Consider the following 24981-nt stretch of genomic DNA (forward strand, 5'->3'; position numbering starts at 1 on the left):
TAGAATTTGATTGAACTTTGTTTTTATATAATGAATAATGAAAAAATTAGTCTTGTCACGAATTTCTTGTATTGAATGAAAATTAGAAAATTGAATTGAATGTTTATCATTAAATAATAATTACATTGAAAGTTGTTTCGGAGAAAAGGAAGAAAGTAAATTGTTGACATGGATGACTGGGGAGCTTTAAAAAAGTAAAAATAATTGCATGGGAAAAGGTGTCACACTTTTACTCGTATTCTAAAGTTTTATTTAGTGAAGAAATAGTGATAACGTTAAAGATGTACTGTCATATTTGTAATTTCAATGACTTTGTAGGGAATGGGATATTATCTTACAATAAATCTTATTTCTTATGTAGCTTCAAGCATTTACTGATTTATTGTGTCAATACTAGTACAACTCAGTTGTGATAAAGAATAAATCATTGACCAAAAGATAAGAATTTCAAATTCTCCACCCTAACTATTATCCAAACTCGGGCTAATTTGAACAAATTATAAATCTGTAATTTTCTTTACTATATATTTGGAATTGCAACGAGGGCAATTGATTACATAGCATTTTTTGTTATACAATTGTTAGCATTAAGCGTGCCTATCATTTTTTGGGGTAAGAGACTTTTTACATACATATATCTTATATCATCTTTTAAATTGAGACCATTTTTTAAGCATATTTATCGAAAAAAAAATAAATTAGAAATCTAGGTAAGAAAAAATTTAGTAGCCCCCAAAAAATTAAAGACCCACATCAAGATAATACACAAAAGAAAAATATAAACTATCTCATCGATAGTGTTAAGTAAAATTTTGTAAATATAAATAGATATGAAAAAAAAAATCATATTGATACACATACAAATTTATAAACATAGTTACCAATTTTACCCTCTACAACTTCTCTATATTTGCTCTTTACTCAATTTCTTCAGATGATGTGCTAGCTTTCTTGACTAAAAGAAATCAACAAATAAAAACAATTTTTAAAATTGTATCTGAAAAAAAAAAAAGAAAGAAAAAGAAAAAAAAACTACGCACCACAAACCAATTACTACCAAGATGAGGTTGAATTCCTATTTGGTTCACATGAAGATATTAACTTTAACAATTCCCTATAAAATGACATATTTTTACAGTTCAAAAGAGGTATAAGTTTAAGAGAATCCCATTCAAAATAGAAAACCTTAGCACACAAGGCAATACAAGTAAAATGGGGAGTCCAAGATATCAAGGCAACAAAAGGAAACTTCAACTATTATCGTAGGCAGCTCTCAATAGTATCTCTCTGAAAACGTCAATAAAATCTTGGAAATACAACACAATTCCAAACAAGGAAACGAGATTAAATCTACTTATGTCTCAGAAATCCTTTAACTTAGTTTCATTACGAGATGGGGAAAAATCAAACCTAACGAGGACATACATTTTTCAGCATTGCAGAAGTTGTGGAGAGAAGCTTCCTTCATGTTTCCAACGAAACATGACATCAAATCCTGCAAATCCTCCAGATAACAGCCAAACCTGTATTATGAATACGATGGTAAGCTGCCTAAGAAGTATTTGGGCAAGCAGGAAAACCTGAACCTGCAAAACTCGCAGAATATGTAAGAAACATAAAAGGAAATTTCAATATCCATAATCTGCATATAAAAAACAAAAAGCCATGACCACAACTGCAACTAATTCTATTTCTTCCTGTAAAGATGAGAGCATGAAAAGGGAATAACATTCTATTAGGATGACAACAAGCTCTACATCTGCTTTAGGTAAGGATGTCTACAAGAAGTTTTTAGAAAAATAATAGTTTAAAAATGTTAACTCAAGAAACCCAATTGGAGAAAATATCCAGTAAATTTTGAGGCATAGAAAATATTATGATAAAACGACAAACGTATTAAACATTTTTTTCCGTAGATTAACCTGTATAATTAAGAAAGTCGTAAACATCAGCAAACATGAAGGCCGGTCCTAAAATCTTGGTCTTGCTTTTCATGTAAAAGTGATGAAAAGAAAGTTTAAGTAAAAAAAAAGTAAAGAAAAACTAAAAATGGTTTGTAAGAAACCTTTCCTCAAGACTTCTGCAGGTTAAGCACTACATACACTAGTCCTACTTTTAGGTGATATAAAGTTTTATTTCATCCTGTAATTCCCATAAACATGGGGAAACACATTCCAACTAAGATGAACGACCAAAGAAAAAAGAATGAGGATGGCTGTGACCAATTCAAAATGGCATGGAATATTGAAGAGTTTTCCAAGAGGGTTACTCACTAAAGATTATTTCTATCCTATTTATTTTCATTTTTAGGGTGAAGGGATGAGGTTAACAAAACTGGAATTCACATTCAATAACACGTGACAGGGAACCTGTCCTCCACCTGCACAGTGGAAATGGGCAGTGAGCTACTTCTTTTAGAGAATGGGCTGTTTTATTAATAAAGGGGAAAGCATTCTACTATGGCCCCTACATTGAACAAATAAAAGGACAGAAGCAAACCAGAAAATTTTTCTCAGGCAAGCACCGCATCCACCATTTTCTCTAGAACTGCTTAGAAGGATCAAATTCATCTTCATTTTGTACTAGGTCATTGCTTCCACCAACATCCTTGACATCCTGATGATTACTACCATTATCTGCCTTTTCCCTGTCCCTGTTCCACTGTTCAATCTTAGCCCTTCTTTCAGCACTACTTTCCCTAACTGGACTTCTATTTCTCCTCCCTCCAGGGCTTCTACTCCGTCCCCCTCTATGCCTAGGGCTACGGCTTCTAGGCCTCCTGCTTCTATCAAGATACCGAGGGTCCTTTTCTCCATCTCTTCTACTAGACCCACGTCCACGACCACCACCATGGGAACGTTCTTCATATCCATGATGTTTGTGGGGGCTTTGACTTCGGCTTCGGCTTCGGCTACGCCTGCGCCTGCTCCTCCCAAATAAGCGCCTTCTCAACTCTCTAAAATCACATGGAAAATCACAACGATAAGCAGGTGGATCATTAGCTAACTAATACATTTTCAGGAAAAACAAAGAAATCATGCTGATAATGTACCTGCTTATCTTCTTCAGATGCATAAAGTTACAATAGCCACCACGGTTACATACATTTTCCTCATACTGCCTGCAAGTAGCTTCTCGAAAATCCGTCACAGGAGAGAAGTCAACAATGATGGGTCGACCTATCAAAATTTTGAAAAATAAGACCTAGTAACTACATACACCTGGGCCATCTTACACACAAACAAATAACGAAGAGTGTAAAGCAACCATATTTTTTCTATTAGCAACCATTGATCGAGAGTATATCCGTTGATATCATAATAGAACAGAACATATAAATTTTGAAAGATACAGTTAATCCAAGTTTACAGTTAACTCCCTTTGGGAAAGCTCCATTAAACCTCCAAAAAAACACTGGCAACGTCATTATTGATTTAAAAATTGCACATCAGAATCGTAATAGTACAACTACATTATCAGCATTGAACAAACCAATCACTGATGTACACGAAGCTTCATTTCATTGCTATGGCACCCACAAGATTCATTTCATTGTAAAAAGAAAACCCTCAGCGATAAAGAAAATAAACAAAAAAAAGTATCGGACATCAAACCTGCATAAAAGCGTCCATTAAGATTGTGAAGCGCATTTGCAGCTTGTTCTTCTTCTCTAAACTGAACATAGACATTGCCCACCTGTCCATGGATTTAAAGCCAAACTAGTCAGAGTAACACAGATCCAAATATACCCTTCAATTTAAAACGCGAGAGTAAACATACCATATGGTCAGCCAGATTATCACAAATATTTAAACTTTCAAGATCTCCATATTTGCTCAACTCCTCAAATAGATCTTCATAAAAGTCCTACATTCCAGATTGCAAAAAAGAAGGAAAGGGAGAAAACCGTTTCAGCGTTGAAAAGATTCAAGGTTATAAAATCCATGAAACAAATGCCAATCAACGAAAAGAAAGAGAAACAGCAGAGAGTTCATACCTCAAAGTGATCCTGAACCTTGCGAGGGTCAAGAGCTTGGCCTTGAGGGTCGACGCCGGGGGTGATCATATCAGGTCTCTGATACATATTAGAGAGGAGGAGTGTAGGGCTGATGCTGGGCTTAGTGTGAAGCCTAGAGCACCGATCACCATGTCTACAGGCGCCAATCTTGAAGTAGAAAGGGCAGTTAACCCTATCCTTCTCCGTTCCGAAAATTGAAGCCAAGTGTTCCGCCATTTTCTTGTGCTCGAGACCGGCAAAGTCTTGCTTTCCTTCTCCTCCTGATCTGGATTTATCGATTAGGTTTTTAGCTTTCAAAAGATATAAAAGGTTATATTTTATTGATACAAAGCCCTAATATCAAACGGCAGGTTTGCCCGAGAGGTTAAGGGGGAAGACTTAAGATCTTCTGCACATAAGTGCGCGTGGGTTCGAACCCCACAGCCTGCATTATTAAATTTTGCTTCTTTTATCTTCTTTTTGGGAAATTTTCATTTACGTCCTTATTCTATTTATCAATTAAATCATTAATAATAAATCTTCATTCTATTTATCAATTACCCACATAAATGAAGTTGAAGTTAAAGAGATTGATTATGGTAATGTTGTGCTTTCTAAAAACTAACACAAATCTTCTCAACTAACACAGCTAGACTTGGTTTGTTTGTGTGAAGTGGGTTGAGATGCATCATTTTTTTTTTCTTTTTTTAAGTTACTTGGAGCAAGGAAGATCAATAAGTTGTCTCGGACAAAATCTAAGGTGGAAAGGCAATACACGACTCTCTTATATAAGTTTGAGAAGAGATAGTATGTCAAGCTCAATGTTTGACTATTCAAGAAAGACTTCATTTGGTTTTAAATACGTGAAAGATCAACTATATATTTAATTTATATCAATGGTGAAGTGGAAATAATTAATCTTATAGACAAATTATTTTGCCTGCATTTAAGCTCTCTTTGGCGATGGATTTGTGAATGTCTAAATTTGGTTGTAATTAATTAAACATGATTTTAAGGATTTAATAACGTAACTATTTCACCATTGTTGTTCGTTGAAACTAATTATATTTTTGTAGCAAGTCATCCGTGGCAAAGATCAAAATGAGGTTATGAAAATGGATTTTTTTAATAATATCATTTTAATAAATAATGACAAAAATAATGGAGAACAAAAAATATTGACAAAAATAGGTATTGAAATCGTTGATCTAAAATAATGGACATGGTCCACAATTTCCACCCACACAATGACACGTCTCACATTATATGGAACTTGTGGACCACATCCACGATTTCCATATAGAATTTAAAATCTTTACCTAATAAGTAGCGTCATTCGTGGCATTTTGCCCTCAATTGGTTTTTTCTTTTCAAATTTATGTAGTATTTAATTCTTTTTCCAAATAAAGTATAGATTGATTAATATATATATATATATATATATATATATATATATATATATATATATATATATATATATATATATATATATATATATATTATGTTTATAAAACATTAAAAACATGTATCAAAACACCTAATAAGAAAAATTATTAATCAAACTGAAATATTTAACTTTTAAAAAAAAAAATTAATTAGAGTTTTATTAAAGAGTCTAAACATTGTTTACAAAATATACCAGAATCAAATTCTCTTTTTTAAATATGATTTAAACTTTTTTTAGTCAAACCATTATAGTCAAATCAAATTATATTTTTTAAAAATATATATCTAATCAAATTATATTTTTTAAAAATATATATCTAATCAAATTATATTTTAAAAGATATATATCAAGAAACTCAGGGAATTGAATCCAATTTGTAAGATGGGACATAAATCAAAGCAAAAAATCACTTATATGAAAACCGTGCCTAGTCCACGAGTTCCTTCTCTAATGGGACAGTAGGGCTAAACCATGTGTAGACACCAATTTATGTCAATACTCTCCATCTTGCCTTATTTGTCATTTATTTATTTTTTCAGTCATTTTCATAATAAATTAGCTCTAGTGACCCTGTTATTTTTATTATCCCTATTAAGCTATATTACTTTTAGGATTAACCTTAACAAAGTGGGCATGATTTGTAAAGGGATCGGCGATTTGTTAAGACTTACTTATGATGTGTTCTGTGATGCCATTATAATAACACAGGACGAGGATTCACGGCCAAACAAACGACATTTAGAAAGAACATTGAAGCATTCACAAGAAAAAGGTCCAATATAAGATTTGGAAAGGCACTCATTCATTCGTTCATTCATTAAAAATTAAGTCTATGCAACTACCGATGGATCAGACATGTCAATATCATGTCTTCCTACTAAAACTTCTCGAAACTATGGTTCAACCTCTCAGAACAAAACTTTTCTGAAATTATTAAGGGGAAAAAGGGATCTCTGAATTCGACAAAACAACCAGTCCCGCAACACTTATTCACTGCATTACTGAGATCGATTGAAAACCTTCACCACTCCTCCGGTCCAGTGTGACCTCCTAGTACGGTGCAACAGGCTTGCGGAAGTTAACTCCAGCATAGACTGCTGCTGAGCCAAGCTCCTCTTCGATACGCAACAGCTGTGCATAAATGACAATAGACAACATATTATCAGAATTTTATATAGTTCGGGATAGACATTGTGCTTAAGGAATTGTTTGTTTGGCCTAGACAATAATATCAACCTGGTTGTACTTAGCAAGACGTTCTGATCTGCATGGAGCACCAGTTTTGATTTGGCCCTGCAATGGAAGTGGGGAATTTAATGGATGGACGAGATCAACTACAGATCTGAGATTAATAGTGAAGCGTGAAACTTTACCGTTGCCAAGCCAACAGAGAGATCAGCAATGAAAGTATCCTCTGTCTCTCCACTGCAACCAAGAAGAAACTCAATTCTATTAGCCACTAAAACTCATAACCGGAAAACACAAAAAGGATAGAATTAGAGAACCCCAACCTTCGGTGGCTGGCCATTACTCCCCAACCAGCACGTTTGGACATTTTTACAGCCTCAATACTCTCCGTGACAGATCCAATTTGGTTAACCTTGAGAAGAAGGGCATTGCAAGTCTTTTCCTTGATTGCCTTTTCCACTCTCTGTGGGAAAGAAAACCAGAGAAGTATATTTTAACTCACACGAAAGGAATTCATAAAAGGGTTTTGAAAACTATGAAATGGGGTTTATGTCTCTCCTTCCACCGAAAAAAGAGCCTATTTACCTTGGGGTTGGTGACCAAGAGATCATCTCCCACAATTTGTACTTTGTCTCCAATTTCGCTGGTCATCTTTGAGTAGTGCTCCCAGTCATCTTGGTCAAATGGATCTTCGATAGACACAATAGGATATTCGGAGGCAAAGGACTTGTAGAGGTCCTTGAGAGCATCTCCTGAAATCTTCTGTGACCCATCATTGTTCTGCACCAACAAAATACCACGAAAATAAGACAAACCACCCAGATGACCTTAGCAAAATAATTAATAATACACATGCCCACATGATGATAAATTACTCAAGTTTGAAAGTTGAAACTGCAAATACTGGGCATGGCTATATTCCAAAACTATTAGAAGTCAATTTACACATTCTTTGAAATGACTTTTTTCCCAACCAAGAAACTTCTATAGTTTATCATTCAGTTTGACTTCCTTGAGTTCACAAACATGGACCAATCATTTGAGCTAAAAACTAACAATTCTGTAATTTAAAAGAGAGCATTCATATTTGTTGCATACAGGCCAAACCCTTCAGCTACACACACACACACACACATCCATGCATATATCGTGAGCGTGAAATCTGATCCAACTTACTGCTGCATTATGAAACTTGAGACAGCTTGATTAGCACTAACCCAACTTTAAGGATAAAAAAGTCCACAAGTAATAAGAAAAACTACCTCCTCTTTGAAGTTCAAATCGTAGGTCTTGTCTGATCCGTAAAATTCAGATGCAGCAACATCCATTCCAATAACGACCTAATATAAGAAGAGAACAGACGTGTTATTCTCCTCCTTTAATGGATTAGATAGGTCACCAAGAACAGAAAAGGTGGAAGGAACTAACCTGGCTAGTATAACCAGCTTTGGCAATGGCAGTTTTTAGCAATTCAAGACCTTCCTTGTTTTCCTGTTGATTATGTAGCAATAATGTAAATAAATAAAAGAAAGGTGCCGAAAAGCCTCGGAGGAAAAATCAAAGAGAAAAGATATATTTAAACACATAGATCAACAGCATGATATTTTCTTGAGGATCTGGCTACCTGAATGTTAGGAGCGAATCCACCTTCATCACCAACATTTGTTGCGTCCTGCCCATACTTCTTCTTGATGACAGACTGCAATTATGCACATAAACCTTACAACACAAGTATTGAACACGAAAATAATACTAATATGTGTACTTCAAATTGATATTAATGACACAAAAGCTACATACAACCAAGAAGAACTGTGGCATGCAATAAGATAGCAGGTGCATATAACATGAATATTGTAGGGCAAAAAGAGACAAAACAAGTTTGAGGAGAGATGGTCTAAAAGACCCAAAACCCAAATTCTTGAACAGTAGTTTTCATTTCAAAGGGTGGATTGCTAATCCAACCCTTTAAAGCATTGCAAAAATAAACCACGCACAAAAATTGAACACTGCCTGGAAGAAATATCACTTCAAAAGATCATCAGCTCCAGTCTCCAATTATATTTTTTTAAATTATTGCATGAACAAACCCAGTGTTCGATGTAGAAGAATTATTTTGATTCATGAATACCATATAACCGGGACCCAAAAACCAACCCCCACAACTACAAGTAGAAAATCTTCCAATAATCAAAGGCACAATAGGAAAAGAAAACTATAATCAACCTTCAAATTGTGGTAAACTTCCACTCCCATCTTCATGGCCTCTTTGAATGAAGAAGCTCCAATTGGTAAAATCATGAACTCCTGTAGATATGACATGTTAGTAACGATATAGATATGTTGATGCATAAACAAATAGATTGGAAAATATTACAGAAGTAAGAAATTATGCCTGCATTGCAAGCTTGTTTCCTGCATGCGATCCTCCATTAATGACATTGAATGCAGGTACGGGAAGAACCAACTGGCTGTTACCAGCAAGGTTGGCGATGTGCTGCATCAAAGATAAAACAGTATATGAATAATGAACTCATCTGACCTCTCAGGAGTAGTACAGAAATACATCTTATAGAGTCGCTTAAGAAGACTAGTATGAGAATTCAAAAAGCAACATGATATACCAATCTTCATTCCCTACTACCTAGAAAACCACAATTAATAAATCCTTATCTTAAAATTAAAATCCCATCAATTAACAAACATAGAGGAATTCAAAAGAATGTACGCGTCAAGAGTCATTGTTGTTCTGACTCTTCTAAAAATTAGCTACCTGGTAAAGAGGAATTTTCTTCACGCTAGCACCAGCTTTGCAGACAGCAAGAGACACAGCGAGTATGGCATTTGCACCAAGCTGAAAATTGAAAGGTACATCATTCACAGAAATTAATTCAGTTTCTTTAAAAAAAGAAAACGATGCATGACATGAAGAACACTATATTTACAAAGAAAGGCCAACCAAATACCTTTTGCTTGCACCATCCCCACTCGTTAACGGTTCCATCGAGTTGTTGAACCATGTAGTTGTCAATCTGAGCCTGCTCAGTTGGGTCCTGCAAAGAGAAATTAGGAAAATAAATCTGTCGTTAACATATTGAACAAAAACAAATACTATGTTAATGACAACATTAAGCTTGCTTTACCAATATGTTAAAAAAATAGCTTGACAAAGAAAATTAGTGCACAAGGATATGTAGTAAGGTAATAAAATGATAACCAATCAGAAGGATCAGAAATCAACAAACCTTTCCAACCAATGCAGGGCCAATAATAGCATTGACATTCTCAACAGCCTACATAAGAAGACAAGCAAAGAGTTAAATGGGAAGACACAGATACAAACACCTACTGCATCTCGATCAAAATTATTGATGATTGACTACCTTCGAAACACCTTTGCCGAGGTAGTCAGATCCTCCATCTCTCAACTCAAGTGCCTCGTAAATACCTTCGGGAACAAAAGATTATGTAAGAGATGCGCATCTACTAAACTCATCGAATACATCGAAAAAACACTTAAATGAAAAACGCATCAATACTACAATATAGATCGTAAAGCTTCAATCTTTACACACACCCAACTTTCTCTAAGTAGAATTAGATGAGAAAAACCAATTAGAAATTAAAAATATAAACAGACCACGGAACGAACTGGGAGGATAATAAGAATAACTCACCAGTAGATGCACCGCTCGGAACAGCTGCTCTGGCCAAGGTTCCATCAGACAACACGATATCGACCTAAAATAAACATCATGGAAATACAAAACAAGAAATCATCAAACTCACCCTGAGTTCAAATTTAGAACATAAACATCACATCATTTCCAAAGAAAAATTGTGAATCTCGTTACAATCGAGAAGAAAATTTAGCATGCCCAAAAACTGAATTGAGTTCTAATGATCTATATCTAACAACCCATCAGAGGATCGGAGTGAGTGTAACCGAAAATCTTGAGAAGTGAATGAAGATACGATAAGATAAGAAATGGGAGAGCAAGAGAGAGAGAGATCGGCGATGTGAAGTAGAAAGGGATAGAGATGAGTACCTCGACGGTGGGATTTCCACGGCTGTCGAAGATCTGCCTAGCCTTGACGGATTGGATTGTAGCCATTTGGAATGAGATAAAAGTTTTAGATCTACAGAAATGGGGAGCAGCAGCAGATCAGTAGAGAGAGTTGTGGTTTGATTGCAATTGTGTGGAATGACAAGAGGCCTCGTATTAGTAGAAGCCTTTGGATAATTTCAGCCGTTCGATGCAAATTAGGTTTTTTAACTGCGCCCCTTCCTTCCATTTAAACCACACAAATAGTTTTTAATTTTTTAAACTATTTTATGTATATAGTATAACTGAGATTATGATTTAATTAACAATTTATTTGCCAATAACCCCTGCCATGTTGCCATTAGACTACGAAATTGAAGGTTAAGTTCCACAACTTTCATAAATATATAAGTATAATATCAAGTTTGAAGTTAAAAAGTTGGATCTTCCTCCTTAGTTATTCAAAAATAACAATCATAGACAGTTGAAAACGAAAATTTTACACTAAACTATTTTGTTCTTCAATCTTTATTATATGTCTACTCTCTTGCTTTGACTATTGAGTATTGAAGTTATAATTATAATCTAAGAAAGGAAGCAAAATGATATCATCCAAACGGTGATGAAAGCACTCATTCGGCACGCCTACCTCTTGAGCATCACCAATGCATCTAAATATAAAATACAAATTATATTTTCTTTTAATATATACAAATTAAGAGTCTAACTTCAAATTGTTTTCAGTGACGAAAATAATAATTATTATAAAGTCAAACACATTTGTAAAGTTTATATAAAACAGCGTGTAGTTAGACAATTAAATGGACTTCCTAAGACAAAATATATTAAAATTTATTTCATTGGAATATGCTTTTGATTAGCGTAATGTTTTTGTTTGTTTTTCATGCTTTTAATGTGTACTTAAAATTTGAACTATAAAACAAGTTTGTTTTGAGAGAGTAAAAAGGTGGGCGTAGAAATGTAAGGGGAAAAGGATTTGGAGAAAGTGGACAAAAAGGAAGCATATTGGAATATCCAAAACAAAAGTCAAGAAGAAGAGGTAAGAAAAATTATGGGCATTTAAGAAAGGTGTATAAATGAATGATAGATATGATGTGAGAGTTGGTGACTTTTTAAATCTAAAATTAAACTCTTTTGTTGAGCCAACGGAGAAGTCGAGCCGAGTGTATTATTATTCAATGGGCGGCCAAAACTACGTGCCATCGGCAAACACGAGGCCATCAAACCTTCTACTTTTGTCCCATCAAAAAGTTTCATACACCATTTTTTACACACAACCTTTTGACATGTGTTAAAGGCTCATGAGTTATGACTCAGACCATTGTGTTTTTACTTTATTTTTATCTTTCCCAAAAAGAGAAACAAAAAACAAACTATACTTTCCTCATCCAAATACCACCACAATTATGATTATATCTTTGAATTTTCACGTAATTGAAAAAATCGTAACAATTAAATGTATTCAAGTGTTCAACTTTTTCATTTTAAATTTGAAGCTAAATTTCTGCCACTGACATAAATTTTAGGATTTAATTTCAACGCTTATAGAAATTTATAGTCAAACTTTTCGATTGAAAATTTTAGTAATGTAATTAGGGAAAAACACCATATTTCATAGTAAAATAGGTCATTTTTTTATCATTTACCTCTGTTTAAAATAATCATTTGTATCCTAAATCAAATCTTTATAAAAAAAAAATAGTTTTCAGAATTATTGTTTTAGTTTTCAATCTTTTAACTTGCTTTTAAAAAAAATAGCAAAACTAAAAATAACTATTTGAAACAAAGACAAGTTTTTAATAACTTGAGAATCATGATAGTCTAAAAATTATTATAGTAAGCGTTTGAAGTAGCAAAGTGAAGCAATTATTTTAATCAAAATCTACGTTTGGAGAATGAATTAAGTAAGAGGAATTAGTGTTATATTACTCCTCTTATTTTACACCGAAATTCTTACTACACACTGTTCCTTCCGACTGGGAGCACCATCGTTATAAGTTAGTTTTAAAAATGTTAAAATAAAAATAAATAAAAAACAAAAATGATAAATGTTTTTTCCTTATAAAAAATCATAGATAGATGGAGAGTTTGATATAAACAATAAAAGTTTAATCGATATCTCAAATATTTATATTCTTATTGATTAATAAAAAAAAAAAAAAAAACTTTTTAAGTCCACTCATTTCAATGTAGACTTAGAAACAAATTAATTATTGTCGATTTAAATAATTTTCTCAAGTTACAAAAATATTGGTTGACAATATGGAATAGAAAATTAGAGGAGAGGCATTAATGTGGGGGGATCCTTTGTTCTTTATTTATTGACAAAAGTATTAAAGTGGGACATATCTACACAGATTGGATTCCTTTTGTTATTTTCTTCTTTTTCTTGTTGCTCAAGTTATATGCCTTTTTTTCTTCTTCTTAAATATATACATGGATGGTCCATGGTCCATATATGACCATCCATATATCATATCAAATATGTTGCCTTTTCTTTTTCTTCTCCTTTTTGTCAATTTTTTATGCATTTAATTGGTATAGGTGTATCTCCATATAATCTATGTTTAGCCTCCATTCTATATCTTCATCTCTAAAAACAGTTTTTAGTCCAATCGATCGTTATCCTTCTATTAAGGTGATTTGATAATCATTTTACTTGTTGTTTTTGTTTTTGTTTTTTAAATAGTATTGATGCATACGTGTATATCTATCTTTGTGCATCTCATTAAATTGTTTTATTATTGTTTAGTTTTTAAAATACTAGTGTATTACCACGTATACTTTCACGTGTATGTTTGTGTCAATACAATTGCACATTTAGTCCTCTAATAAATATTTAAATTAGAAATGCTAATAAATTTATGCAATACATTAATTGGTAATGAATATGGTACATTTTAAAAAAAAAAATAGTATAACTTTTTTTTTTTTAAATCTTGGATGACATTTTGTCTACTACTCTAAATATTTGAACGATAAATCTACATGAGATGGTTTTAACATTTTTTTCAATGTTACAGGAGTTGTCAAAAATTGAAAAATATTAAAGCATATATTTAAGAAACTAATTAAATTAAAAAAATTATATAGTAATTTAGAATTACATTTAACTTTTTTTTATGATGACTAAACTAAAAATATATATTATTTTGACGTGTTTTTATTTTAAAGTTTACGTATTTCTAAAATATAGATATGCAATGTAATTAATTTAAGTAACTATTTTGATACTAAAATTTATTATATGAAAATTGATAGTATAATATATTGATTACTTTTTAGGAATTTCAAGAATTCTTGTGAAAAAAAATTTCAACGTTTGAACGAATTAACTGAACTTTAAAAAAAATGTCGAGAAAAAAACAATACCATTAATTTCATATAGCAATGAATTAAAATAAATACATTATATTATTTAATTACGAGGAAAACTAACAAAATACAAAATTATTTACGGTGCAAAGCCCATAAAGTTAGTCATTTTTTAAATATTTCAAGTTTGTCATTTCATATTTCTTCTCTTCATCTAATGCAATCGTCTTGCAATTTCTTTCATCGTCTTTCTTTTTCATTTTTTCTGCTATTTCTTTCCTTATCTTTCTTATTTTTCAATTCTTTATTTACATCGTTTAATATGTTTTCCTTATTTTTCTCTTCTTTTTTTCTATTTCTTTCCATCGTTTTTTTACTTTTTCTTTTATTTTTTTCGTTGCGATTTCTTTCCATTGTCTCTCTTCTTTTAGTCAACCAAATAACTGTGTCCAGAAAAAATAATAAAATCTAAAAGATAGTATATAAAAAATCTTGAAAAAAAATCATTTAAATTGGAGTAACCAAATGTAAACTATGGTGTAAAAAAGATAAAAGATTGAATAGCCAAATGTAAACAATATTTTAAAAAGGTAAACGATCGGGTAAAAAAAATTATGTATAAAGAATATTAAAAAAAAATCGGATTGGAGCAGCCAAAACTAAACGATGTAAAAAAAGTAAATAAATTATGTAAAAAACATAAATCATTGCTCTAAACGATCTAATACAAAAGAATTAAAAAATCTACCAAATTTTGAAAAGAAAAAAAAATTGGATCTCAAATCTAAATCTAATGTAACCAAATTTAAAAGTAACCAAATTAAACAGTTGTAAAAAAAGTAAAAGATCGTCTATAAAGAGTATTTTAAAAATCATTTGGATTGGAATAGCAAATGTAAACGATTGCTTAAAAAAAAGTAAACGCATAAAAAAAAACAAATCATCCTTTAAAGAAATAGTTTAGCAAATTTGTTTATAAATAAATTATTTAATGACAAAATTAAAGGATAAAATTGAAAAGATAAATTATAGTCATATCTAAACAATTTTGTATCAAACAATAACCAAATCTAAACAATAAAAAATATATTATGCTGACGGAGTACTTTTGCTATTTTACACGGTGAATCTATTGACTTTTTTTCGTTTTCGAAATGGTTCAATACTTTACCGGTTTAAATGATTTTATTGATTTATTTAGAAAAAAAAAGATACTATGAGTAAGTGTTTGTATTCACACATTTTAATTATTAATAATACATACAAATAAATTTATAAATTATTTTTATACATAACTTTTAATATATAACATTAAATATGCAACGATTTTAAAATATAGCATCAACAACAATAATAATAAGTATATTGTTAATGGTTATTTTATTTAATGATTTGGTACCAAAATTCAATTAACTATAACTAAACTAAAGTTGATAGAATAAGTCTCATACGATGAAGTACAATTATTGGTTGGGTGCTTTGAAGGGAGGATATATTTGGAATCAATTAAAAGTTGAGAAGGTTAAATTGCCCTATAATATTTTGCCAATGTTGTTGCTCTTTCATATATATATATATATATATACCTTACCTTTGCCAACCAAATTATTAAACATAATCTTAAATTAAAATTTTAATTAAAAAATAATTTATTACTTTAATACAAAAAAAAAAAAATTAGATTTAAATCTTGTGGCTATTTAAATGAATGCAACCTTTTCGTCTTAAACAAAAATACAAAAATAAAAGGAAAAAAAAGTAAATTTTCTAAAAATAAAATTAAATAGTACTATTTTTTATTATCATTCTTAAAGTTTATTTTTTCTTCCACATCATCGTCTTTATTTATTGGGCTTATTTCATATTATCATCCTTCAATATTTAATCTCATTTTTTAGTACAAATTGAGAGTGGAGAGATTTAACCTGAAACCCAAATATATATAATATTAATTTCTCAATCTTATAATATTTTTTCGTTATATATATAGACAATAAAAAAATAGTAAAACTTTCTTAGCAATCTCTAAAACCCTATTTTGTCTCTCAAACCTCCACTCTTCCATGAAGACATGCGTTCAATCGGTAAAGACGGTCAGTAACGATATAATTGAGTTGATCCACGACATGATATTATTATAATGGATCAGAAGCAAAGATGATCCACGACATGTTAATTTTCTTTTTCATGTGTAATCAAATATTAAATTTGTAATTTTAGAAGGTCACATGCAAAATAGTCAATATGACACAACCATGTGATGTTTGTCTCGTATATACTATAATACTTAAGTTAGATCTTAGCACAAAGATCATAACAAGTAGTGTAAAGAAAAATATGAACTTACTTGATGTCGAACTATCGTTTTTAATTATAGTGAAATTAATTAAGTTGAGGGACTTCCTCATCTCTTTAAGATCAATATATTATATCCTTTATATTTTTGGAATAGGATACTCAAGAGTTGAAATCAACGAATGTTGTTCTAGAGATAGAGGGTTAATTGTAATGGATTTCAATTAGGGACACACGTAGGCTCAACCTCGACCTCAAAGGTCGAGGCGGTTTTATTGGGTAATAAAACCCAATTTTTCTTTCCTCAATTATGTGAAAATTCTCCCGGCCATTGTTTCTTGCCAATCTCAAAGATTTGGGATAAGGTAAGCTTCCTTAATTTCTACTTTATCTTGGATTTCGTTTTTTGTCCAAACTTAAATGTGTTAGTAAATTGTTTAATGAAAGCTATATAAGGGTTAAAATATCATATTTTGATTCTTTGTGCGGTTTTTTCAATTTTAATCTTCAATTTTAATCCAAATATCTTAAAAATTGGTCGATCATTATCGTCCTTTTTTTTTTTTTTTTTTTTTTAATCTTATCTTCATCATTAATTTATATTATCGATGTGTTTTTTCAAGACATTTTATCATCTATTAATGTTGTTATTAAAATTTTCAAAAAGAAAAAATTTGACATGGTGGATTATAATGTATGAAAATTGTTGTAATTAATTGTTTATCTAATTTTGGTATTAAAAAAAGAAACCAGAGACTAAATTCAAAATTTGTTAATCAAACCACAGATATTAAAATAAAACATGTGAAGTTTTAGGAAGTAAATTTAAACCAATTTCATAATACAAAGACAAAACAATTTATTCCTATATATATATATATATATATTAGGTTATTCAAAAGTAGTGGAAATGAAATTTGGTGTGGAATATGTTAAATTTAATAATTGGGCATATCAGATATATGAAGAACCCTCGTGAATTTACACCAAATCGAATCACGTGAAGTTCAAGTTTGTTGCTTTCTTTGTCTTTTTAGTCAAGTCATATTGTCGATACAAAACATTGTGAGCCCTATGGCATGGAATGAAGTCCTGTGTCTTTCTTTCCAACCCATAGTATGTATATTACTTAGATATATTTAGTTTGATAATTGATACTTTAGGATTTGTTTGGATTTTCTCCATCAAAGTGTTCAAAGTTTAAAATAAAAATGAACTCTGAATTGTTACGACATTCCATTTAAACACACTTTCATTGGTTGAATTATTTTATTTTATTTTTTTAAAAGCACATCATTTTTCTAATAGGTTAGTAGCATTTGTCATTGGAATCAATCGATTATAGTTGGTAAAAATTAAGTTGGTTTTGTTGGAGTTGGCCATCATGTCAGAGATGATCTTTGGTGGTTGTCGAGTCATGAAAGTGATCGATAGAGACAACGAAGCTAGACATTAATCAACAAAGTATTAGAAGATAAATTAGGTCTCACATCTAAAATATGAAATAATTTTATGATTTAATTTGAAATAATTCCCGTTTGAAATTGAAATCTAACATTTTTTTTTATTAGTTGACTACCAAATACTTTGTTATTTTAATCCTAGACTAAGGTATAAAGCAAATGAAACAAATGTATTGCCTTTTAAAAAGTGAGGACGATGATGGTTAGTCGTGGGAGCAGAAGCCCAAAATATGAGCCCAACTTACTACTATTACTTCACTTTCACAACTTCAAACTACACTTCCAAAATATTCAAAAATAAATAAATAACAATGGAGAGAGATTGGTGGTAAATTGTTGAGTATTCCTTTCACACAAATATATTCACATACACTTCCTCAACTTATCTATTTTTTATGTAAAAAAATAAAATAAATAAATAAATAAACTAAAAAGAAAAAGAAAACCATACTTTTTTCTTCCCTTTTTCTTTTCCTCTCTTTACAAACATATTAATGAAAAGACTGTTGGGCAACGAATTTTGGGTAGTGGAAAAAAAACACATTATACATGATAATTAAAATATAATGAAAATGAAATATGGAGGAATAATTATAGAGGGAAGTATGGCAGCAAAATAAGGGAAAAGAAATTTATGCGGTGGCAGTGACGGTGGCGGTGGCGGAGTCCGATCAAAAAGAAGAAACATGGGTGCCAACGAATCCAAATCCGACGATGCAGAAGGCTATGGCTTGAAGGAAGAGGAAAATGAAGTATTGGTTTTTGCCAAAGAAAATGTCGTAAATGCCACATATGAACAAATATGCTCCCACTCCAAGTTCCCACATCAGAACCCTATCATTGTCAATATAATTTATAATTACTAAATCACATATAATTTGTTTAATCAATAAACATATTGCATTTTTGCATTATATTTGACTGATAGTACGAAGTCCACTTGATTTTTATTACAACGTAACATAAGACTCTTAACATCTTAATGTTAGATCAACGGTGACTGCATCGTTCTAGTCACCGCCAACTACACCACTTTGATGTTTCAATTTTTGTGTGACATTCTAATAAATTATTTTCGGTATACTTGGTTAATGATAAAATTGCTACTTTGGAATGAAAAGAAGCAAAATGGAAAGAAATTGCATACCTTTCCCCAATCCAAAATCGTGTCTTTTTAGGGGTTTTAGCAGCAAGTTTAGGCTTGGAGGCATCGCCTAATTTCTCAGTTACAATCCATTCGTTTACTCTGCTTGCCTCCAACAACCCAATGATTGTGCCCTTTGTTCTATGCATTGCCATTACATTCTCAAACAGAATCCAATACACCAATAAATGTAATGACCTGTAATTTCAAATAATAATAATTTTAATCAAATTCAAGCCCAAGAATTTGAAATTGAAACTAAAACTAGAGCAGTGAAGTAGACCTTGGAGTGCCAACAGCATTGAGAAGGGTAATGATGGAAGGAATGTAAACAGATCCCCATTTGGGAACCTCAACTTCCGGTACCAATACGGTGGCCGGTAATACAAGGCAGTAAAAGACGAAGGTGTTTATATGTGCTACCACTTTTCTCACAAAGAAGAAACTGTAAATTACATGCACTTTCTTCCATGCTGACACTTTCTGCCAACCACAACAAAATTACATTAATTAATCATATCGAATTATGGACTATGGATTATGGAGAAGTAGTTTTTTTTTTTTTTTTTTTTTTTTTTTTAAATTTTGGGTTTATATCAAATTTAATTACCTTGTTAGTGATGATTTCCATTATCATCTTTCTCAATAGATTGGCAGGCCCGCATGACCATCTGTGTTGTTGGTAACGGTAGGCTTTCAATGAACTGGGCAATTCATTTTTCACCTACAAACACGTAAAAATAAACATTAATATAGTTGTGTGTGTGTGTGTGTGAATTTTAATTGTTTGATTTATATATTTGGTTCTAATGATCTCCTGTCGTCTATGTACTATAAATAAGAAAAATATGATTAACCTTAAGGTCTCCAAGATACAAGAATTTCCAGCCTTTGAGACTGGCGCGTACGGCCAAGTCCATGTCTTCGACAGTGGTGCGGTCTTTCCACCCACCTGCCTCGTTGAGTGCCGCAATTCTCCAAACACCTGCCGTCCCTGTTTTCATTTTCAAACTTTACTTTGTTTTTTAGAGAAAAAAATTAGGCCAATCCTTGGGGTGGGGGAGGAGGTAATCCAAATTATTTACCATTGAAGCCGAAGAAGGCATATGTGGATGAGCCCACTTCTTGCTCCACGGTGAAATGATAATCCAATGACATTTCTTGCATCCTTGTCAAAAAGCACTCATTTGCATTCACTGCACAATAAAAAGAAAATTCATTTGCATTCACTAGCATCCAACCACTCTCACTTTAAATCATAGAATTAGTCTTCGCCCCACAAAAACAAAGGGGGACCCGATTGCGGTCCACTATTCTACTCCGTAGTCCTTGGCACATGCCATTCCCCCCAAATAACGTCACATTTATTTTTTACTTCCTTAAATTATAATTTTCCAACTTTATATTTATTTTGGGGAAATAACCAAATTTTGGACCATACGAAATTATCATAAAGTGGGTCTGCATTTTTTTAATTGAATACAACATTTCAATACAATTGGCCCATTACATGATATGGAATAGAATTGATGTTCTTTCTTTTACACCTAATTTACACAACACAAACATTACCTCTATTATTATTATTATTACCATTATTATTTTTATTATTTGTTTCCACCCCCACAATCTCTTATCTTCTTGACATTTTGCCTAGATTTCCTGTCGGGTTTTTCTCTTTTGTCCACTACCTCTGTTTTTCTATTCACCAATGTTATGTCCCAATTTATTATTATTATTATTATTATTATTATTTCCTTCCCCCACATTCTTCTCTTCGTATAAATGTTTCCTTTACTTACTAATATTTTATAATGTATGTATAAATTCACTCATTGTCTCACCTCATATGTTCTCTATCGAATATGGACTTCTTTTTTGTCCCCTATACTCATTATTAATACTTTCTACCTTCATAACGGGAGAATTGATCGGTGTATAAGGTTGAACAACTTCCTTCCATCTAAAATTTGTGACTAGAAACTACATTTATTTTAAAAACATCAAATCCTCGTTACTTTCATAAGCCCGATAAGTTGTAGCTAACAAGTTATTTAGATCATGATTGAATTCAAGAATTTTCAATTTTTTAATTTGAGTTAATTTCTTTTTTGAAAGAAAAGAAAAGGATAGGTTTTTTTTTTCTTTTTTCTTTTTTGAAATTGTGAGGAAAGGTCAATAAATTTTAAAAAATCGAAAATGGAAAATAGAGTGGTTAAGTTATAATAAGTTTTCAATTTTTATTTTGAAAAGTGGGATAATAAAATCTATATTAAGATGGGGATGTTTTTTACATGTGTCATGCCAAACATTTCTTTATTTAAAGAATTTAAGAGCTTCATTTACTCACTTTGACCAAATTTGTTCTCACCCAATATAATTTACTCTTATATACCTGCACACAACTTCCTAGGGACCTCTCCATCTAATAATTCTACCTCTTATTTAACTCATTCTCATCATAAATGCCTCAAATACAATCTCATCAAAAAAAAAAAAAATATATATATATATATATATTTCTTAAACATTTGGACTTTAATATTTTGCTGTCTCAAAAACACCAAATCTAATAAGATTTGAAAACATGTGGTCTGATTAAGGCATAGGAGGAATGTAAGGGGCATTATAGGAAATAAAAAGAAACGATGGTGGAAGTGGACCTTTTGGCAATAAAGGAACTTTCCCACCAAAATAGAGGGCATGAGGAACCCCAAGGAATTCCAATTTATTATGTAGTAAATCTTTTATCATTAAATGAATTAATTAATTTAAACAAGAGTCAAGTTTTGTTGTTTGAAAATAAAGAAAATTGAAAGGAAAAAGAAAAGAAAAGAAAAGAAAAGAAAAGAAAAGAAAAGAAACTTCAGATTTGGCCAAGCAAATCCTAACAACGTGGAAAATTCAAGTGATAAAATACAAATTAGCCTACCTTTGATTTTCCTTTCTCTTAGAAAAATAAAAAGTTTTCAAAATGCGTTCAATAGGTTTGGTCACCTGCCCGGTGGGTCCTGCCCCCAAAAAGCTTAGTGTAGGAAAAAAAAACCTAAAGTTTTGGTCTTAAACTCTTTATTAATTCAACAAAACTCAAATTACAAGGACAAAAATGGAATTTTAAACAAAGATCACACGTGTTAAATCCAGCGACCACCACGTGGATCATAGTGAGATTTAGTTCGTTAAGAAAAGCCATTGGCTTGGCTGGGTTGTGTTCTATAGATAATCAAACCCGCCGACACTTTTAAACTATGTTAATCCCCACCTAATTTCCCTCCAATTATTAGTTTTAACTGTTTCATAATCTTATTCACGACCCAAGAAAAAAAGAAAAAAAAAAAAAAAAAAAAGAGAACATTTAATAGATCATTAACTTCACTAAATTAGTATCTACATCTTAAATTCGGTAAAATAAATTCCTAGACACATCCAACCAACCAAATTTAGTATCTTAAAATATGATAATTCAGTGAATGTTTTGAGATTGAAATAGAAACTTACCAAATTTCCAGCGAGCTTGAACAAGAGCAATATTGGGGTTATGAAGAAGAAAAGGAACAGTTCGCCAAAGAAAATCGGGTTCGGGTTGAAAATCGGCATCGAAAATAGCAACAAAATCACATTGCTTCACATAGCTTCTTTTTAAGCCTTCCTTGAGAGCCCCAGCCTTGTATCCATTTCTATTGTCTCTTATTTCGTACTTTATGTTTATTCCTTTGCTGGCCCATCTTTGGCATTCCATTTCCACTAAATCCTACATTTTTTTTAATTGTTATTTACATTTATTCCCTCAAACATTCCTTCAATCACATTCTAAAGAGAAGTTCAAAAATTAAAATTATCGTACCTTGATTATTGGGTCTGTGGAATCGTCAAGAACTTGAATAATGATTCGATCCGACGGCCATGAGAGTCCACATGCAGCCCCAATCGACAGTTGATACACCTATACACAAAGAAGAAAAGGAAAAAGAAAAGATAATTACAAAAACAAGAACTAATTAAGTTTAATTAAAGAGTTGAAAATAGTTAAAAATTACCTCTTTTTCGTTGTACATTGGGATTTGAATTAAAACCATAGGATAAACAGAGTTACCAAGCTCGATATCGTCTTTCATGGGCTCCCATTTGTAACGCTTCTCTGGTTTTCTTCCAAAGAGTTTGACAAAAGAAATGACAATTCCCATATAAACCCTTTCCACGAACAGCATTAACGACATTATTAGGCAAAGGAAAACCGAGAGTCGGAGCAGGGGAACCACAAGGGGAGCTCTGATCGTATCCCAAGGCAATGAACTTACTTGGAACGACATGTCGTCGATTGTTCCTTCAAATGCTGTCTCTGTAGGGAGAAGAGTTGCCGATGAAATCCTCTCCATTTTTTTCTCGGGAAAAAAAAATAAAAACAAAAGAGAAAAGGAGAATATTTTGTTGCTTTGGATTGACGCAAAAAAAAAAGAAAAAAAGAAAAAAAGAAAAAGAAAAAAGAAAAATTGTAACGAAACCCCAAAGATTTAAAAGTGATATATGAAAATAAAATTAGAAAAAAGAGTTCTGGGAATTTTGCTTTCTGCTTCTGCTGCAGAGGAAAAGGAAGCAGAAGCAGAGCTTGGAAGTGGGATGTAATAAATGAAGAAGAAAAGTGTGGGGTTTATATAAGCTTTTTTTAATTGTTTTATGGAAGTAATAATATTGTTGTTATTATTAAATGGGGTGTTGTTTTTTCTTTATTATTGTACAAATCTTTTTTTTGTATTAGCAATGGACGCTGTGTTTTGTAGTGTTCTCAACCATAAATATTGTTGGGCTAAAATATAAATTGAAAAAGGAAATGTAAAAAAGAAAAAAAGAAAAAAGCAAAGATTTTTATTTATTTTGAGTGTGTATTAGGCAACCGACATTGCTGAGGGTGTGATCTTGTAAAAGCTTTTTATCCTCCTTGTGGTCGTCCCTATGGCTGATTTGGAACTTTATTCTCTTTTAATATTGTTGTTTTACATTTATGATTAAATTACTCATTTACTCTATTTGGTCTTACAGTTTATAAGCCCATTTGAATAGTCTTAAAGTTTGCATGCTACCATCCTTGCTGTGGACACTTAATTCTATTGGTAACTTTGCTTTGGTTTAGTCTCTTTTTCTAAGTTAATTTATATGAAGGTATTAATATAGGTTGTTCACGAGTCCACCACACTCGACCTTTTAGTTAATACATGAAGTGTATATTCAAAAAAGTACAAAGAAATGATGTTTTAGAGTTTTCTTACTTTTTTATAAGGGAGTGTTAGAATGAAATTATTTATATTGCTCTCTCTTTGATAATCGTCTATGCTTATGTGTGATACCAACGAGGTTAGGGTGGTTTTGGTCCTCTAGACTGTAAAGCTTTTAAAGTCAAGTTTGGTTTGATTTTTTTTATTAATGTAGTTATTTGACTTGCAACAAGTCAATCAAAAATTTAAGGGTTCTATTTTCTTTCTTTTGTGACGTTTATTTTTCCTCTTATTGTCTCTCAACTTTTTTTGGTTTGTTATGAACCTTTCACGTGACAACTCTAATTAAAAAAAAAACTTATATAATTTTTTTTTTGTTTTAGAAAAGTATTGTGTATCTTTATACGTTGTTGTTTAAGCATTCTTGTAGAATGTTATTTTGTGAATGAACAACTACAAAGTAGGTACTACGTTTTCGTCCATTCAAATATTACTATTTATTTTTATTCATTCCCAACTCTAATATAATCATCTAATATTGTAACAAAAAACAACCTTCTTACGTGAAAAGAAATTTTTTGTTGAGTTTGAATAAATCATATGCACCCAATTGAAACTTTGAAACCATAGGAAATAAATTAAAACTTAATCCTACACAGGATCATATTAGGGACTATAATATAAAATCATGGAGAGTAACTTCATGATTTAACCATAATATATATGCCTATTTATAACCTTTAAAATCATCACGAAGACCAACATCATGATTGAACCTTTATATGTCTATTTATTTATTTATTTAACCTAACATCTTTAATTTTTCCTTTATTCATTAAGCTCACAGTCCTCTAA

General features: G+C 31.4%; 3 protein-coding genes and 1 non-coding gene across 8 annotated transcripts; 1 reads left to right on the plus strand and 3 right to left on the minus strand.

Moving 5' to 3' along the window:
* Positions 1-1229: 1229 nt before the first annotated feature.
* On the minus strand, positions 1230-4335 carry LOC103500870 (splicing factor U2af small subunit B-like). Of its 4 annotated transcripts, none has more exons than XR_540160.3 (7): positions 3998-4293; positions 3781-3867; positions 3615-3696; positions 3053-3179; positions 2500-2956; positions 2274-2380; positions 1230-1523 (listed from the first exon to the last, which is right to left on the minus strand). XR_540160.3 is itself a non-coding variant. In XM_008464310.3 (6 exons), the coding sequence occupies exons 1-5, from the start codon at positions 4232-4234 to the stop codon at positions 2542-2544; spliced, it is 948 nt and encodes a 315-aa protein (XP_008462532.1). In that variant the 5' UTR covers positions 4235-4335; the 3' UTR covers positions 1230-1523; positions 2500-2541. The 4 variants fall into 4 exon arrangements, 2 of the variants coding, with proteins under 2 accessions (XP_008462532.1, XP_008462533.1); XR_007823213.1 differs by having other exon boundaries at positions 1230-1586; XM_008464310.3 differs by lacking the exon at positions 2274-2380 and having other exon boundaries at positions 3998-4335.
* A 29-nt stretch (positions 4336-4364) lies between these two features.
* TRNAL-UAA (transfer RNA leucine (anticodon UAA)) lies at positions 4365-4447 on the plus strand. Its single transcript has one exon. It is a non-coding gene; the product is annotated as a tRNA-Leu (tRNA).
* A 1777-nt stretch (positions 4448-6224) lies between these two features.
* LOC103500869 (enolase) lies at positions 6225-11773 on the minus strand. Its single transcript, XM_008464309.2, has 16 exons — positions 10682-11773; positions 10310-10373; positions 10016-10080; positions 9878-9925; positions 9599-9685; positions 9406-9486; positions 9028-9129; positions 8859-8939; positions 8257-8331; positions 8061-8123; positions 7895-7972; positions 7218-7412; positions 6956-7095; positions 6818-6869; positions 6681-6737; positions 6225-6575 (listed from the first exon to the last, which is right to left on the minus strand). Exons 1-16 carry the CDS (start codon positions 10745-10747, stop codon positions 6495-6497), a joined length of 1335 nt encoding a protein of 444 aa, XP_008462531.1. The 5' UTR covers positions 10748-11773; the 3' UTR covers positions 6225-6494.
* Positions 11774-18094: 6321 nt separating this feature from the next.
* LOC103500866 (glucomannan 4-beta-mannosyltransferase 9-like) lies at positions 18095-23617 on the minus strand. Of its 2 annotated transcripts, XM_051089105.1 has the most exons (10): positions 23215-23534; positions 22954-23107; positions 22761-22859; positions 22415-22667; positions 20002-20112; positions 19774-19910; positions 19527-19640; positions 19200-19399; positions 18920-19114; positions 18095-18606 (listed from the first exon to the last, which is right to left on the minus strand). In XM_051089105.1, the coding sequence occupies exons 2-10, from the start codon at positions 23098-23100 to the stop codon at positions 18444-18446; spliced, it is 1419 nt and encodes a 472-aa protein (XP_050945062.1). In that variant the 5' UTR covers positions 23101-23107; positions 23215-23534; the 3' UTR covers positions 18095-18443. The 2 variants fall into 2 exon arrangements, with proteins under 2 accessions (XP_050945062.1, XP_008462529.1); XM_008464307.3 differs by having other exon boundaries at positions 22954-23617.
* Positions 23618-24981: the final 1364 nt, after the last annotated feature.

The sequence above is a fragment of the Cucumis melo genome, chromosome 8, assembly GCF_025177605.1.
Source record: "Cucumis melo cultivar AY chromosome 8, USDA_Cmelo_AY_1.0, whole genome shotgun sequence".
Taxonomy (NCBI): domain Eukaryota; kingdom Viridiplantae; phylum Streptophyta; class Magnoliopsida; order Cucurbitales; family Cucurbitaceae; genus Cucumis; species Cucumis melo.